At 53.8% G+C, this 18267-nt stretch overlaps 2 protein-coding genes across 7 annotated transcripts in view; both read right to left on the bottom strand.

Annotated features, from left to right (window-relative positions):
• The window catches only part of HNRNPM (heterogeneous nuclear ribonucleoprotein M), a 297965-nt gene that overhangs the window by 175449 nt on the left and 104249 nt on the right, over nucleotides 1-18267 (bottom strand). The gene's annotated exons all lie outside the window — the stretch shown is intronic.
• Nucleotides 1-18267, bottom strand: part of CERS4 (ceramide synthase 4) — a 34548-nt gene that overhangs the window by 10949 nt on the left and 5332 nt on the right. For 3 of the 4 annotated variants that reach the window (XM_027050503.2, XM_027050505.2, XM_027050504.2), the window contains exon 2: nucleotides 396-569. In XM_027050503.2, the coding sequence (XP_026906304.1) occupies nucleotides 396-568 (173 nt within the window). In that variant the 5' untranslated portion in view covers nucleotide 569. Of the gene's footprint in view, nucleotides 1-395; nucleotides 570-756; nucleotides 3066-18267 lie in introns of those variants that run through there. The other variant, XM_053219979.1, reaches the window with a different exon arrangement.

Raw genomic sequence — 18267 nt, 5'->3', positions numbered from 1 at the left:
AGGTGGAGGGTCACCTGGCCCGCAGGAGAGGGGCAGGAGGGAGCGGGCGAGAGTTTCTTTGCCCCCGGGGCCTCTTCAGGCCTGTCTTTGGTCAGCAAAGCAAGAACGCGTCCTCCAGGGCCTCCGCCCGTTTTGTGAAGACGCTGGCACGCGGACCCGAGCTGCAGCCCGTGTGGCGGGAAACCAGCCACCGGAGGCTGGAAGGGTGCGGGTGCGAGGGGCTGGGGACAAGACGGGGCTGGGAGAGGCACGCGGGCTCAGAGCCAGGCTCCGTCCGGGACACATGAGGACGAAACCCCTCAGGGCGTCCGGCCGGGGTGAGCACGTCGTGTGTGCGCACACACACACACACACACACACACACACACACACACGTGAGCGACCCCGGCACTCACCTCTCGAAGGTGAAGCGCATGGCCACCAGGGCCAGTGCCAGGGGCAGGGCTGCCAGCACGTCCCGGGGGTGGGGGTACACCAGGCCATCTCGGTCCTCTAGGGCAACCCACGAGCTGTTGGGTGGTAACCATAACTTCTCCTGCCAAAACCACTCGTTGAAGCTGGACCACATCCTGTGGACACGGGGTCCGGTGAAAAGGAGCTCGGCCCGCAGGACCCACGGGTGGGGCAGGAGGGTCCGCCACCCGCCCTCGCCTCCCCCCCACCAGCGCCCGGCAGCCTCCGGCTGTGTGTCCTCAGGCAAATGAGCTGCCCTCTCTGAATCTCAAGTTCACTGGGCAAACAGGGACAGTAACCCACCTGTCGGCCCCGCCCGATGAGACACACAATGTGCTTAGCCCGGTGCCTACTGACCCTTCAGACACAGCTCCTGAAAACAGCTAGTATTTTGCACTTTACAGATGTGAAAACAGGTGGCCAGTGGTCAAGGGACTGGCTGACGGGGGTCATCAACTCGAGTTCTCCGGTGTCCACAACAGCTTCCCGTCACTGTGGGACAGTCCCTCCAGTGCAGCCCAGGACGACAAGGGAAATCTGTGATTCCCTTCCTGACCACCCGCCCTTCCAGGTGTGAATGTCGCTCTCTCGCTTGCTACGTGGCTGCGGTTGGGCAAGAGGGGCCCCTGCATGACCCCGTGTGCCACGGAAGTGGAGCCTCCTTCCGCCAAGAAAGCTTTCCAGTGGCCGTCTGGATGAGTCTGAGCAGCTGTGACCTTTCCTGAGATCCATCTATCGATCGATCGATCGACCTGCCTACCTACCTACCTTTTAAAGTTTTAAGTAATCTCTACACCCAACATGGGGCTTGAACTCACAACCCCCTGAGATCAAGAGTCACATGCTCTTTTGACTCAGCCAGCCTGGCACCCCGCCCCTTCCCAAGATCTTAAGACAACTGTCCAGACCCCCACACTGGTCCCCACTTAGGGTGTTCATCCTTAACGGCCATCTGTCCATCTGCCTTCTTCCCTGCCATCCATTCACTGTCCATCCATCCATCCATCCATCCATCCACCAATCCACCAACCAGTTATCCTTCCATCCATCCGTCCATCCGTCCGTCCGCCTGCCCAGCTGTCCCTCTACCCATCTATCCCTCTACCTGTCAGCCCATCCATCCATCTGCCTGCCCAGCTGCCCATCCGTCTGTCCATCCATCCACGAGGTGTTCTCTGATCGACTTATACATGCCAGCATGAGGCTAGGTGCTGAGGATACAGCAGGGAAAAAAGGAGACACATTCCCGTCCTCATGGAGCTCACAGCCCAGCAGGGACAGCAGCCAATGCACAAGTAAACATTCATGAATGAGGTAACACCGTGTGATGGAACCTGGTAGGGAATACACAGGTGGCCATGGCTTTAAATGAGGTGGCCAATGAAGGTCTAATGAGATACCCTCTGACGTGAAACCCAGAGGTGAGGAGGGCCTCGGTTTATGCAGAAGAGGGTACTGGTGGTCGGGAGGGGCTTTCAGAGGCACAAGCAGCAGGTGCAAAGGCCCTGAGGCAGGACTGAGCTCAGCGTGTTGAGGGAACAGCAAGAGACCCCTGTGGCTGGAGCAGGGTGAGTGACGGGGAGAGAGGAAGGAGGGAAGGCCAGGGAGCGGGGACAGGGGCAGGTCACCCAGGGCCCACGGGCTTCAGGGAGGAATTCGGATGATTTCCAACATTTACGATTAAAAATGCAAAATGCATCAATCTTCCGTGTAGAGTCGCCTCTGGCAAATACAGGTACCTGTGTCATGCAGCCTCCTGTCCCGCCACAAAGCTCTCGTGCATCTTCCCCCCTTCCCGGTCCATCTCCAGCTCCCCCATCCAAAGGTAACCTCTGTTAGGGGCTCGAGTGGGATCCCTGGGTCACGGGGCAGTCGCCTGTTTCACTTCATAAGCAACTGCCAAACTGTTTTCTGGGGCGGCTGGACCATTTTCCACCCCCGCCCGTGGAGTCTGGGGGTTCTGTGGCCCTTGGTTTTATTTTAGATACAATGACAAGCTGTGGGGTACTGGCGCCCGTGTGGGAAGTGGCCTTCTGGAGGCCGGAAGGGGGTGATGTCCACCGGAAGGAGGTGGAGAGGAGGGGCGCAGGTTCCCAGAGACTTTTTTTAATGTTTATTTATGTATTCATTTTTAAAGTAATCTCCACGCCCAACGCGGCGCCCTGGAACTCACGACCCTAAGATCAAGAGTCGCATGCTCTCCCTGCTGAACCGCCAGCCAGGCGCCCCCCTCGAGAGACACTGGAGGTCAGCGGTCTGAGACGGGGGCTTGTGGTGCTGAAATCAAGGTTGGGCAGGGCCGCATTCCTTCTGGAGGTGGAGAGAACCCGTTCCTGCCTTTTCTGGCTTCTAGAGGCCACTGTACTCCCTGGAAGGCTGCGCCCTCTGTCTTCAAAGCCCACATCTCTCTCCCTGACCCTCCTCCCTCCCTCTGTCAAAGACCCTTGGGGCGCCTGGGTGGCTCAGTCCCTTAAGCGACCGACTCGATTTCGGCTCAGGTCATGATCTCAGGGTTCACGAGACCAAGCCCCGCGTCGGGCTCTGCGTTAGGCATGGAGCCTGCTTGGGATTCTCTCTCTCCCTCTCTCTCCGCCCCTCCCTCGCTTGTGCGTGCTCTCCTCAACGCCCCCTCCCCGTCCAAAAAAGACCCTTGGGATGACACTGGGTCACCAGGGAATCCAGGGTCACCCCATCTCAAGGTCAGCTGATTAGCAACTTCAACTGTCCTTTGCCACACGAAGCTTCCAGGATTAGGGACGTGGGTATCTTAAGGGGGCAGTACTCTGCCTACCACAGTGCTGGACATCAACAAAGTGGCTGCTCTCTAGGGACAGTGACCAGAAGGGGGACGTGGGGTTGCCCAGGGTTGGCATGTTCTGTCTCCTGGTCCGAGTGCTATTCAGGTTGAGAAAATTCACTGAGTTATGCATCTACAACGTGGGCCCTTTTCTCTCTGCAAATTAAAATGTTTGCATTTATTTTTTTTTATGTTTATTTATTTATTTTGAGAAAGAGAGAAGCAGAGAGAGAGGGAGAGAGAATCCCAAGCAGGCTCTGTGCTGTCAGCACAGAGACTGATGCGGGGCTCGATCTCACGAACCGCGAGATCATGACCTGAGCCGAAATCAAGAGTTGGACATTTAACCGACTGAGACACCCAGGTGCCCCAAATGTTTCTTTTTTTTTTTTAATTTTTTTTTAACGTTTATTTATTTTTGAGACAGAGAGAGACAGACCATGAACGGGGGAGGGGCAAAGAGAGGGAGACACAGAATCCGAAGCAGGCTCCAGGCTCTTAGCCATCAGCCCAGAGCCCAACGTGGGGCTCGAACTCATGGACCGTGAGATCGTGACCTGAGCTGAAGTCGGACGCTTAACCGACTGAGCCACCCAGGTGCCCCTAAATGTTTCTTTTTTAAAACGTCTATAATTCTGGAGGCGCCTAGGTGGCTCAGTTGGTTAAGCGGCTGTTTCTGGCTCAGGTTATGATCTCACAGTTCATGGGTTCGAGCCCCACGTCGGGCTCCGTGCCGTCTGCACGGAGGCTGCTTGGGATACTCTGTCCCCCTCTCTCTCTGCCCCTCCCCCGCTTGTTCGTTCATTCTCTCTCTCAAAAATAAATGGGTAAAAATAAAATAAATTAAATAAAAAGTCTATAATTCTGTTCTGTTTGTTGTTGTTGACGTTTTTAGTAGGCTCCACATCAAGCCAATGTGGGGCTTGAACTCACGACCCTGAGATCAAGACCTGAGCTGAGATCAAGAGTCAGATGCTTAACCGACTGAGCCACCCAGGCGCCCCAAGTCTACCCTTCTGATTCCAGTTCCAATGGGTGGGCTTCTCCCCACCACGGCCCCAGCTAGCTGTCCTACAAACAACTCAACAACGGAGACGGCATTGGATCCCACAGGGCAAGGGCTCAGTCCTACAAGACCGTCCCCCCCCCCCTTTAGACACCAACTGGGCCTAAATTATTATTACCTGTGCTTCTGACCAACTGGCTATAAATCAGAGGTTCCCAGGACCCCCTCCTTGGGTTTGATTAATTTGCTAGAGCAGCTCGCAGAACGCCGAGAAACACGCTGCTGATTAGATCACAGTTCTCTTGCAACAGGACACAACTCAGCAACAGCCAGACAGAAGGGATGTTGAGGGCAAGGCATGGGGAAGGGGCACCCATCTCCACATGTACCACACCCCCCCCCCGCCATTTCCATGCATTCGCCAACCAGGAAGCTCTCTGAACAATGCCCTTCGGGTTTTCATGGAGGCTTCGTTACAAAGGAGGCTGGATGAAATCATCATTCACTGATGACTGAGTTCACCTGCAGGCCCTCTCCCCTCCCTGGAGGTGGGACCAGGGGGCACTGAAAGCTTCTACCCTGGGTTCACAGTTGCTTCCTCTGGCAACCGGGGGCTTTCCCAAAGCCACCTTGTTAACATAACCAGAGACTCCTTGATCAGTCTTATCACAGGAAATTCCAAGGGTCTGGGAAGCTCTGTGCGAGACCAGGGACAAAGACCAAGCACCCATTTCTTATAAATCACAATAGGACAAGTCAAATGGAGAAAAAAGAAAAAGCCTCAGAGTCCGAGTCTCAGAGCCAGCAGGGCTGACGTTCAAGTCCACGGGGACGTGTGGAATAGCGCAGGGAGGGGCGGAGACAAAGGACCAGGTTGTGAGGCATCTGGCAATCAGCGAGGTGACTGATAATGGCAGTGCCACCAATGGACACCCTGGCAGCAGCTTGACAAGCGGCCGAGGGTGTGCGACCATGGCTAGCCTAGACCTACGAGACTCAGGCGTCCCAGACACAACGGACAGATGGGTAGGTGGACGCAAGGACGTCTGCCCGGGCGGTTGAGCTCTCTAGGAGAAACCGTCTTCACTAACAGGCAAGGTTGGCTTGATCCCACACACCCACAGGGGCACAGGGACACGTGCCCAGGCTGGCATTCCCGCCTCCCAACCAGAGCCACACCCACTGCAGGGCATCTCCAACCCCCTCCTTACCCAGGGGACATCCCTCCCCCCTCCCTCCCCAGCACAAAGGAAGCGAGCAGGGAGTCCCGGGAAAGCCCCCAGCCAGCCAGAACCCAGGAGTCCAGGCCCCCAATGCCATGTTCTTCCCCCACTCAAGGGCCACCCAGATCAGGATCCACCACAGGTGTGATGCGTGCAAAAGCCGTGATGAGCTTGGAAGGAGGAAGAGTACACACGGGCGATGGCATCTTCCAATCTGAGGCCTCGGCTGATGTCCCAGCTTCAAAGCCCACTGCCTGACGCTTCCTGCTCCCCCCACACCAGAGGATTTCCCACAGCCAGCTTTTACAACTGCTGTCCTCTGCCTAGAATGCCCGTCTAATAGTTATTGCCCTATGTTGGGTGCTGAGGACACTGCATGGTGAGGGAACAGGCAAGGTCTCTGCCTCCACAGGGCTTACACCCCTTCCTTGTCTGTCTGGCAAACTCCTACGCATCCTTCAAAACCCAGTTCATTTGTCACTTCCTCCTGGAAGTACTCCCCGGTTGCCCCGACCTTGGATTCAGTTAAAGCACATTCCCCCAGCCCTGCTTCACTCACTGTGATACTGGGAGCTAGTCACAAAGTCTTTTTGGAACAGTGGGGGATGGAGAAGGAAGGAAGCGTGACTGGTCTGGAACTCCAGCACCCTCAGCTGAAGCAAGCCCAGGCAAACCTTTCTGGCATCCACGTCAGAATGATCCACCCGGACCGCAGAGGTCTTAGCCCCGGAAGCCCTACCCTGTCTCTAAAGTGTCTGTCCTCTCCCACCCCTCCACCCTCTCGATAAAGAAGAGACACTGTGGCGTGAGAAGAGAACAGGGTCTGGAGCCCAGCAGACGGGCCAGAGTCCCAGCTGCAATGCAACCTCAGGCAGGCAACCAGGCTGTTCTGTGCCTCAGTTTCCCCATGTGTAAAATGGGATACCCACACGGCGTGGTGGGGATGACCCCTGGGGTAGAACAGGCACTACGTGTAACTGACTTCTGTATTAGCAGCAGAGAGGGCAGCGTGGGATGAGGGGCAGTCTGGGCAGGAGGGGTGCTGGCCTGCAGCAGGTTCTGGATGGTTCTTCCCAGAACCTCCTTGGCCTCTGCAGCCTTCCCTTAAAGCTGCAGCTAATAAACTCAGGCTGGGCTTGGCCAGGGCCACGGAGAGGTCATCTGGAGACTCACCGAGTGGCTGGTCCAGCCCAACCAGACTGAGCCTACATCCCCATCACTCCAGCCCTGCCCCCAGTCTCCCAGCAGGACTGCTGGGTCTTGAAGCCTCTCTGGCCTCACTCCCAGACCTGCCCCTGCCACCTGGGAGCCAGACTCTGATAATCCTTCTTAGTGGCTAAAAATATCCCCAGACCGGGAGAGATTAGGGCTTCGGGCTGATGCAGGGAGGGAGGATGAGCAGAGGGTCCCTGTCCCCGCTCAGAGGTCCGAATGAGCTTACGGCTCCCTGTTGGTCCCCAGAACCTCCAAACGCCCCAGCCCCAGCAGAGCAGGGCTGTGCACATAGGTTTGTTTTGTTTTATTTTAAGTCCAGCTGGAAATGCAGGACTTGCCCGGGTTGTGAAAAAGGAAATCAATTCAGACTCCAGATGTCTGGGCCGCCCAGGGACGGACACACACATACACACAGTCTCCCGGCCCCTGCAGCCTGGCCTACTGCCTGGGGTCACCTGACTCCGGCTGGAGGCCCAGGCAGGGAACACATGATGTGCTAAGCGGGGGTTGTTTGTAGATAACCGCAGCCGCCCCTGCCCTGGGCCCTGGCTGTCCCCTCCAGATAGCCCTGGTTCCTCTGCTCTGGGCCTCTCTGCTCAGAGGCCCTGCGGGGTGCGAATGACCAGAGGGAGAGCCAGTCCAGGAGTCAATACCGTGCTGTTCTCTGCAAAGACCCCGAGGAGGGCCCCAGGTCCAGGGCTCTGCCTCACCCCAGCCCCTGCTATGCAGACACACGTGTGCCCTCTGCACTCCGGCTCTGTTGACACACCCTCCCTCACTGAGCTAACTCAACTTATTACGATGGCTGCTTGCTGGCCTTCTAATTCACCAAGCTCATTTCTGCCCCAGGGCTTTGCATGTGCTGTGTCCAACTCACCAAGCTCACTGTTGCCCCGGGGCCTTTGCACACACTGTCCCCTCACACAGCCCCGTGTCTGGCTCTCATTATTCATATCCCAGCTCACTCATCAGAAAAAACGTCTCAGATGCCTCTGTGTTACTCCGTCTCCATATCCTGTTCTGCTCCTTTAGTCTTCCTGTCCTATGTGAGCTCATATTTAATAGTTTGTCCATCTCACCTCGAGGAAGAAGACTCGTGAAGCCCAGAGTGTTGTTTTAGGCACCGTTGAATCCTGAGAATAGGGCCTGGTACAACATTAGATGCCAACCATTTGCTAAGTGGATGAATGAACGGGTGGTACAGAGACATGGACAGGTGGATGGGCACGAGGGCTTTGGCACAGGTGGTCCGACTTTCTCGAAAAAGAAACCACCGGGGCACCTGGCTGGCTCCATCGGGGGATCGTGCGACTCTCGATCTCGGGGCTGTGAGTTCAAGCCCCACACTGGGTGCAGAGCCTCCTTAAAAAGAAACCATCTGAGGGGTGCCTGGGTGGCGCAGTCGGTTAAGCGTCGGACGTCAGCCAGGTCACGATCTCGCGGTCCGTGAGTTCGAGCCCCGCGTCAGGCTCTGGGCTGATGGCTCGGAGCCTGGAGCCTGTTTCTGATTCTGTGTCTCCGTCTCTCTCTGCCCCTCCCCTGTTCATGCTCTGTCTCTCTCTGTCCCCAAAATAAATAAACGTTGAAAAAAAAATTAAAAAAAAAAAAAAAAAGAAACCATCTGCTTTGACAGGCAAGGTCAGCTTGATCCCCAGAACGCAGATCCACAGTCTCCCCATTTCCGGAACTGGGAAGCCCAGGCTCAGAGCAAGAAGCCACTGGTCATTCAGCCGGCCGGACCACCGACACTGGGGCCATGGGGGTCACTCTGCAGCTGCCTGGGGCTGGCCGTGCGCCACCCTGATGGAATCCGCCCCCTCCTACGGCTCCGGGGAGCCCCTGCACTATCCCACACCCAGACGCTGGGATGCCCAAGGGCTTTCCCCAGCGGTCCAGCCTCCGGGCCTTTGCATCAGCCGAGCCTTCAGCCTGAGATGCCTCCACCTGCTTTATTCAAGCATAGTCTGTGTCTTAACCTGGCAGTGGGTATGTATGTCTTCATCATACTACCATTTAAGAACTATAGATGCATTTTACATGCCACTTCATCTACGTTGTTTTAATGAGTGAAACTGAAGTAAGGTCTTTCATATCCTGAAATACAAATATTTTCTTCCACGTTCTTTTAATATTTATGTCCTGTTTCTCAGACTTTGGAGTGTATCCGAAATTTACAAAGCACTTCTTTACAAACTCATCCTTTCGCTGTCCCCCCAGTGACTCAAAGTCGGTAGTTCTCAGAGGCAGAAGTCTGCAGTGTGGACAAGTGCCTCAGGCCCTCCATCTGTGCAGGGCCACCGGCAGGTGCTTCAAAGGACCAGGTCCTACCAGTGTTTCAAGACCTGGGTCAGATCCAATTTCTTCCTTAAGAACCCTTCTCTGCCCTTCCCACCCTCAGCAGAGCCCTGTCCCCATCCTGGCCCGGCCCCACCCTGCCCGGCCCCACCCCTGGGCCTTTCTTCAGAGATTTCTTCAGCTCTGGAACTTAGGAAGCTAGCTGGCTCTCAGTGTCCCCCTAGACCGTGAGAGCCAGGCCAGGGACAGACCTCTGGGGTCCCCAGCACCACCTAGCGTGGGGGTGTGTCGGGGGTGGGGTCACTCTGGAAGGTTTCAAGACCAAGAAAGGAGAGGATCAGGTCTCTTGGAGTTTAAGGGGCGGGGGCAGTGGGATCTGTCACCTGCACAGGAACTGATCAAGCGTACAGCTTGGGGGTGAGGGGAGCCCTCTTGGGCTATTACAATAAAAACACAAATACAGCTTTATTGAGGGACCCCTGACATGCAAAAAACTGCACATCTGAAGTGTGTGGTTTGACATGTTCTGATGTATGTACATATGCATGAAATCATTGCCCCAGTCAAGATAATGAACACATCCATCACTCCCCAGATGTCCCTGTGCCTTTTTGGAGTCTATCCCTCTCTCCCTTCCAGTGAAAACTTGCAATCCTGATGTCTAACAGTTGGAGATCAGAAGCCTCAGGGTTCCATATGATGAAATCTTTTTTTTTTTAAGTTTATTTTTAAGAGAGGGAGGGAGCGTGAGTGAGCGCGCACAAGTTGCGGGGGTGGGGGGTGCGCAGAGAGAGGAGACACAGAATCCGAAGCAGGCTCCAGGCTCCAAGCTGTCAGCACAGAGCCTGACGCAGGACTCGAACCCATGAACTACGAGATCATGACCTGAGCCAAAGTCGGATGCTGGATGCTTAACCGACTGAGCCATCTGGGTGCCCCACAATGAGATCTTACGTTATAATTTGAAAGGAGGAGGAAGACACAACACGGAGGGGCCCTGGGGACATTACATTCAGTTGAGCTAGCCAGTCACAAGACAGATACTGTTCGATTCTGCTACAGGGGGTCCCTGGAGGAGTCCTGTCCACAGAGACAGGAAGTAGACGGTGGGAGGCGGGGGAGGGGGTGAGGAGTCGGTGTTTCATGGGGATGGAGTCTCAGTTTGGGGAGATGAGAAAGTTCTAGAGACGGATGGACAACAATATGAATATTTTAACAGTACTGAACTGTGTAAAATGGTCAAGATCGGGGGCGCCTGGGTGGCTCAGTCTGACTCTTGATGTCATCTGAGGTCATGATGTCACATTTCATGAGTTTGAGCCCCGCATCAGGCTCTGAGCTGACAGTGTGGAGCCTGCTTGGGATTCTCTCTCTGTCCTGTCTCCCTCCTTCTCAAAAATAAATAAACTTAAAAAAAATTTTTTTAATGTTTTATTTTTGAGACAGAGAGAGACAGATCGTGAGCAGGGGAGGGGCAGAGAGAGAGAGAGAGACACAGAATCCGAAGCAGGCTCCAGGCTCTGAGCTGTCAGCACAGAGCCCGAGCGGGGCTCAAACTCACAAACCGCGAGATCGTGACCTGAGCTGAAGTCGGATACTTAACCGACTGAGTCATATAGGCGCCCCTAAATAAACCTTTTTTTTTTTTTTAAATGGTCAGGATGGTAATTTCTATGTTATGTGTATTTTACCACGGTTCACTTTTTTTTTTTTTTAATTTAAAAATTAACCAAAGGGACAAAAAGAGGAGGAAATGTTATGCTCATGGACTTGGGGAGGGGGCAGTCAAGGAGTTAAAAAAAATAAAAGCAAAATGCAGGGGGCCACTGATGGCCTGATAAGTAATTTATGCAATGGAAAACCACCAGGAGAGCTCAGTTTCTGGGGGAGGCGGAGTTAGCCGCATCGGACCAGCCCCTCGGAGACAAGAAACTCTACCTCGAAGCTAAAACCCCTCAGTGCTGCATTGTCCAACGCGCGGCAGCGACTAACAGCAGAGGGCTTTCTGAATTGCAATGAATGGAAATGAAATTTCAATTCAATTTCAAATTCAATGCCTCAGTTGCACCAGCAAAATGTCTATGCTCGTTGGCCACATGTGGCTTGTGGCTACCCTAATAGGCAGTGCAGATAAGGAACATTTCCACAAGTCTGCTGGTGCTGCTCTAGCACGACCCAAAATAGGTAGCAGTTGGAGGGGAATCTATACCAGGGATAAGGGAACGGCCCAGGGCGCGTTTCCTTTTTTACTGTTATTCACTGGAAATAGAAGCCGGCTTGAAAAATGAGAAGACAGAACCCAGAAAGACGACAATAACTCAATGGGACAGGACATGCAGGAAAGGAGAAAGCCAGAAAAAGGAAGTTCCAAATTCTACACAAAAATTCTGTGCAGTGGTTCAGGGCAGGCTCCAACCAGCCTAGCAAAGGCTAAAAGAAAGGAAGTGAGGGATGCCTGGGTGGCTCAGGCAATTAAGTGTCTGACTCTCTTTTTTTTTTTTTTAATGTTTATTTATTTTTGAGAGAGACAAAGACAGAGCGTAAGCGTGGGGGAGGGGCAGATAGAGAAGGAGACACAGAATCTGAAGCAGGCTCCAGGGTCGGAGCTTGTCAGCACAGAGCCTGATGCAGGGCTTGAACTCACGAACCGTGAGATCTGACCTGAGCCGAAGTCAGACGCTTAACCGACTGAGCCATCCAGGCATCCCAGTGTCTCACTCTTGATTTCAGCTCAGGCCATGAGATTGAGCCCTGCATCGGACTCCACGCTGAGTGTGGGACCTGCTTAGGATTCTCCCTCTCCCCCTGCCCCCCTGCTCATTCTCTCCCTCTCTCTCTCTGAAAAATAAATAAACCTAAAAAAAAGAAAGGAAGAAAGGAAGTGAGATCTCACCTGTCACCCACCATAAGGAAAACAGACTTTTAGAGCTTGAGTCCAGACAGGTTAATTGCCTGATAAAAAATACATTTTAAAAAAAGCCGTGCTCTCCAGAGGAACACAACAGAATCCAGAGTCTCCCCAACACATCTTGACAATGTCCAGAATACAACCCCAAATTACTTGACCCTTGAAGAAATAAGGCAACATGACCCATACGCAAAGCAGAAGGAAATGAATGGGGACTAACCTCTGAAGTGCCCCAGATGTTGGAATGAGCACATAAGGATTTGGAAGCAGCTATTATAAATCTATTCAAAGATGTGAAGAAAAAAATAGCTACTACTGAATAAGAAACCTCAGCAGAAAAGCAGAAAAATGAATCAAACGTAACTTTTTTTTTTTTTAAGTAGCCTTCACACCCAGCATGGAGCCCAATGTGGGGGTTGAACTCACGACCCTGAGATCAAGACCTGAGCGGAGATCAAGAGTCAGACACTTAACTGACTGAGCCACCCAGCTGCCCCCTAAATGTAAATTCTAAAACTGAAATTACTTGAAATTAAAAAGTCACATGTGGGCTCGATTGCCTATCAAAGAAGAAAAAAGAAAGAGTTAATAAATTTGAAGCTAGATAAATCCTAAACATCCAAACTGAAGAACAGAGAAGAAAAAACAAAGATGAAATAAAAATGTGCCATCTGGGGCCTCCCAGCTGGCTCAGTCGGCAGAGCGTGCAACTCTTGATCTCAGGGTCATGAGTTCGAGCCCCACGTTGGGTGTAGAGATCACTTAAAAATAAAATCTTAAAAAAAATGTGCCATCTGGAAATAGACAGTGGTGATGGCTGCAGGATGCTGTGAATGTACTCAATGCTACTAAGCTGCACACTTAACAGTGGTTAAAATGGTCAGTGTCACATTTTGTATATTTTACCACAATTGGAAAAAAAAAAAAAGTAGAGTCTCAGTGACCTTTGGGACATTATCAGATCTAATTAGAGTCCCAAAAGGAGAAGGAAACAAGAACGGAGCCAGAAAAAATATTTAAAGAAATACGAAGAGACTTTATATCTTCTCCCATGGCCACATATATGCAATTTAAGTCACAGAAATAGGCTATAAGGATTATATTCTTATATGTCTGTGTGTGTGTGTGTGTGTGTATATATATATATACACACACACATATCCATAATCAGGAGAGTTATTATATCAGGAAGTCGGGGGAGGGAGGAGCTGGTCTGCTTGTTTTGGGATTCAGGGATTTTTACAAGGAATGTTTCAGGGTGACTTAAATTTTTTTTAAATTGTGGTAGAAAACGTAGAACATAAAAATATACCATTGTATTTTTTTAACGTTTACTTTCGAAAGAGAGCGAGCGAGCTCATAGGGGAGGGACAGAGAGGGGAACAGAGGACCTGAAGCAGGCTCTGAGCTGTCAGCACAGAGCCCGACGCGGGGCTTGAACCCACGCACCGTGAGATCATGACCTGAGCCGAGGTCGGACGCCCAACCGACTGAGCCGCCCAGGTGGCCCCATCCTTACTATTTTGAAGCGTTTAGCTCAGTGGTATTAAATACAGTCATATTGTTGGGCAACCATCAGCACCATTCATCACCGGGGTTTTGTCTTGCAAAACTGAAACTCTGTCCCCATTAAACACTAGCTCCCCACTCCTCCACCCCCAAACCCTGGTCACCCCTATTCTGCTTTGTTCCTATGGATTTGATGACTCTAGGGACCTCCCACAGGTGGAATCATATGATATTTGCCCTTGAATGACTAGCTTATTTCACTGAGCATAGGTCCCAAGGTCCATGTTGCAGCAGCTGTCAGAACGTCCTGCCTTTTAAGGCTGAGTAAGGTTCCAGGGTGTGTATATATTAAAGGTGACTTTTTAAATAGAAAATCACATGAGTACAGAAGGAACATAAAGGTTCCCACCGAAGGGGTGCTTGGCAGAGGAGATATGGGCTCAGAGGGGGCATTTCTAGCTGTCAATACGCACCCCCCCACCTCAGCCGACCATTAAGAAACCGATTCCCAATCCAGTTCAGCCCCTTCAGCAATGCCAGAGAACTGTGGGTTCCAGGTTACACTCTGATGGCACCCCTTATTCACCCGATCTCGTCTAACACCTGCCCTACTTCTCCCAACAGCTGGCCGCTGGGCCCCTCTGCCGCTCCCTGGTGACAGCGTACATGGGGCCAGGTTCGGGTAGGGCCAAGTAGCAGCAAAAGCCAGGCTTCTTTTTGGGACAGCAGGCCTTGCCCATACACGTACCGGGGATTGCCCAACATGCCTGGGGTGCTGGTACCATGCCAGGTGTCACCCATAGAGGCTTGCCCCAGGGCAGGATCTGTGCCCTACCAAGTGCCCTACCTTCCTATGCTGGAAATGTGAGACATGCCCCGAGGAAGACGCTGTCAGGGTCCCCATTTCGTGGATAAGCTGAGTCTCAGAGACTCTGAGTCATCTACCCGGGGTCACACAACTGGCAAACAGCTGGAGCTTGAACTCTCGTCTACACCACTGGGCATCCCAGATGCACACGGGCTCACGGAACCTCAGCTCATCGGCGGCCACCCTGGCATTCTTGGAAAGCAGACCCTGCCTTCGTGCCTGTATGTCACTCTGTCTCCACCTCACTCCCGCCCACTCGGTCTAGGTCCCCAGGCACTCCCCCCACCTCCCTGGCCAACCGCGGCCCGCGTGTCCATGACCTCTTACTGCGTATCCGGCCCCTCGTCTGCCCCTCCCTCGGAGAACCGAGGCGTCCCGGCTCCCCTCCCCTCTGCTGTCCTGTCTCTAACCCATGCTGGGTTTCCTCCCCTCTGGCCCCAAATCCAGTCCTGGACCCCCATTGCCATCTGTTGCTGCTGGAAGCTGTGATCAGCACAGCTGATCCCCACGGCTCCCAGGTCTCTCCCACAACAAACCTGCTAAGCCAAGACCCCCTGACTGCTCTCTCCCAGACGCATCACGCTCAAGCCCTCCCCACCCGGGTGTGCTCTCTTCCTCCCCAGGCTTCTTGGCCACGGTCCCACCTTCCACCCAGTCTTTGGGGACAGGAATCTGGGAGTTGTCCCAGAGCCCTCCACACACACCCGGGTCATGGAGCCCCTGCGATAGCATCCATCTGCCCCGTGACTAGCAAGCGGGTCCCTTCCCACTCGCGTCCCACGGCCACGCCCTCATGTCTCATGTCAGTAACTGTGGCCTCCTCCCTGGGCTCCCCGCCTCTGGGTTTTGCTCACGCCGCCCTTCCAACGTGCAAATCAGACTCTTGGCTTGAAATCCCGCAAAAGTTCCTGCCCCCGGCACGTTGCCCCCAGGTACACCTCCGGATCTTTGCACGTGCTGTTCTCCCAGCCAGTGATGCCCTCCCTTCTGCCTGCCAAGGCCTCCTGGCTCTTCACGACTCTGCTCTCAGACACGTCCACCAGGAAGCCCTGCCCGGGGTCCCCAGGCTAGGTTAGGGAGCCCTCGCCTCCATCCTTCCCACAACCCCGGCCTCTCCCATCTGTGCATCAGGCACCCACCCGTCTCCTTCAGAAGGCGAGTTTTGTTTTCCAGTACATTTATCTTCGGAAGAAACTTCCCCTCCCTCCCCTGAAGAGAAAGCCAGCGTCAGTGTCCCATGCGGACAGGGACCATAAGACAACCAACAATGAAAACAAGACGACGTTCAGTCCTGGCCGGTCGGCACCTGATGCTGATGAGGCTGTCAGCCCAGGTCCAAGCCTTCCTCGTCAAGGGGAGGGTGGCAAGCGCCTGTGGGAGGCTCAGGCCTCGATGTCCGATGTCCGAAGGGAGCGATTCTGTGAACTCTCCTCCCTCGTGGGCTGTCCTTGGGATTTCGCAGGTGAGGAAAGTGCTGCCCGGGAGCTCATCGGTGGCTGGCATCTGGGAGGGGACAGGGGCCGGGGGGGGGGGGGCAACCTGATCTGGGAACCACCCGCCTCGGCAGGAATTGGGGGACAACCAACCCAGCAGGGGGAGGGGACAAGAGCCCTTTGGGCAAACCTCCAGGTGTGGGACTCTGAGAAAGTGCCTTCTGAGCATAAAGAGGGGTGACGATGGGGAAGGGCAGGGCCTTAAGGGCTCTGGAGCCGCAGCACCCCCAGGCACCTCCTCCCCACTCCGACCTGCGCGCACCTGTCCGGGTTCTGGGTCAGGTAGTGGCAAACAGTGACTGTTGGGAGGCCACAGGCCTGGGCAGATCTGCTCCTTCCGGATGGTGTCAGGCGAGCGGTACCTCCTGTCCGCCTATGAACTGCCACCATCCCGCCAGCCTGCCTAGGAAGGGTGGGGAGCCCGTGCAGGGCACATGTGAGCACTGGTCATCCTCTCCAGGTGGGGTAGGGCTGCGGGGCTGGAGCATGGGGTGGAGTGAGAGAGGGGTCCCCCCGCCCAAACGCTGTCTATCCAGGGGCCCTTTAAGGACCAGAGGTGTTTGCATAACTAGAGGCCAAGCCACTGCACTTCCTCCCAGATGTCGGTTGAGGGGAGCCCCTCCTCCGGTAGGGGATGCACACAGATGCAGGGCTGTGCACTCATGCAGGGCGAGGCAGTGGTGGGGGATGGAGGGCGGCTGGGGCGCGCAGGGCAGACCGCTTTTCCCCGCCCAGCCCTCAGCAGCACGCAGCACAAAGTACAAGCCTGTCCCTTCCCCCTGCCCGGCACCCGGAGGATGTCCTGTAGCCACCCAGATAGCCCCTACTCCCACCCATGGTTCTTAGCCAGCGTCTGTGGCCAGACTCCCAGGGTCGGGTCAGATTTCAGAAATGCCACTCCAATGCAATACCCACATGTCCCCCTTGGCCTGAGTCACTAGCCACCATTCCTGTAGCCCTTCAAGTAACCAGCTTGCCTGTTGCTGCTTCCAGGAAGCCTTCCAGGACTTCCAGGCTGCATCAGGGAGCCTGTGGATCCTCCATTTGGTCCACATTATTTTTCCTTGTCACTGCCCAGGGACGTGTCTATCTCCCCAACGAACGGGGTGGGTGTGGGGGGGCTCTCCAACGAACAGGATCCGATTCCTGTCTGTGTCTGCTCTCAGCTCTAACTCTGGCCCCAGCTCCCATATTACCTCCTCAGAAGACCTAAGTTTGGGCAGCACAAGTAAGGCAACAAAGAATGCCTTAGTAAGCAACAGATACAATGTAGCCAAAACTTACAAGGGGTGGTGCTTAAAGAATATTTCAGTAACAACCGAGACATCCAGTCTCTGCCTCTGAAGCAGGAGTGAACTACCTATCCTATGAATGAAAAAGTCAGTGGCTGCACATACCCATGCAGTTCTGGTTTCTAAATACTCTGTGCCCGATCTCTAGGCAATATTTGAGCAACGCTGTGTGCAAATGACTTACGTGCTTGTCAGATTTCCCCAAGGTCCCAAGCCGCGACCCCTTCACCTATTTCCAGAATTTCAATCAGGTATGTTCACTGAATCTCGGAGGAATACTGTCCAAGGTTGAAATAGGTGAGCAGCTACCTGCCCTGTGGCTCACGCCCCCGTCCTGATCCAGAAGTTACCACAAGCATCTTTGACATGTCATCAACGCAAGCGCCACGGCTCTTGCTGTCTGAAAATCCTCAACCCCCAGAGCCAACTTCACCAAAACGTAGGACCAACCACTCACTCAGGCATGTAAGTACGAGGCTTTGTTTCCCGTGCTAGTCCTCTGGGCTCTTAGAGTTAAGAAACACATCCCAGTGCATCAATCGCACCATTTCTGCAGAGTGGTGTGAATTTCATCGTGTAAGAAGGTTACAGTAAATACACAATTACTCCAAGCATGTGCACGGGTACAACCATGCCTCCTCAGAATGTGCAGACCAGGGGAACCTCTGGACCCTCCATGCACATGAAAGGGAGACATGGCCGTGGAGACACTGGACTTTAGTGTCAGAAATGAGCCCCTTTGCGAAACAGCACTGATAATGTACATCCTCAAGGGTCTTGGCATTTGTCCGGGATAATGGCCCACCAAAACCTTTTTCTTTTTATTCAAAAGTGAAAGATTCAGGGGCACCTGGGTGGCTCAGTTGGGTAAGCCTCTGACTCTTGATTTCCGCTCAGGTCATTATCTCACCGTTCGTGGGGACAGAGCCCTGCCGACAGCACAGAGCCTGCTTCGGATTCTGGGTCTTCCTCTCTCTCTGCCCTTCCCCTGCTCATGCTCTCTCTCTCTCTCTCTCTCTCTCAAAAATAAACAAACGTTAAACAAATACAAAAGTGAAAGATTCGAAATCCATCAAGAGGGGGAAAAAGTGACCTCCTCAGAGAGGCTCTGCCCCCCCAGCCTCTTACTCTGAACGCATTTCTGGAAAATTCTAGGAACATGTGGGAAAGTTCCGAGTGTCCTGACTCGGGGCCTAAATTGCCCTCAG

The sequence above is a fragment of the Acinonyx jubatus genome, chromosome A2, assembly GCF_027475565.1.
Source record: "Acinonyx jubatus isolate Ajub_Pintada_27869175 chromosome A2, VMU_Ajub_asm_v1.0, whole genome shotgun sequence".
Lineage (NCBI taxonomy): Eukaryota > Metazoa > Chordata > Mammalia > Carnivora > Felidae > Acinonyx > Acinonyx jubatus.
This window is presented reverse-complemented; position numbering and strand designations above follow the sequence as displayed.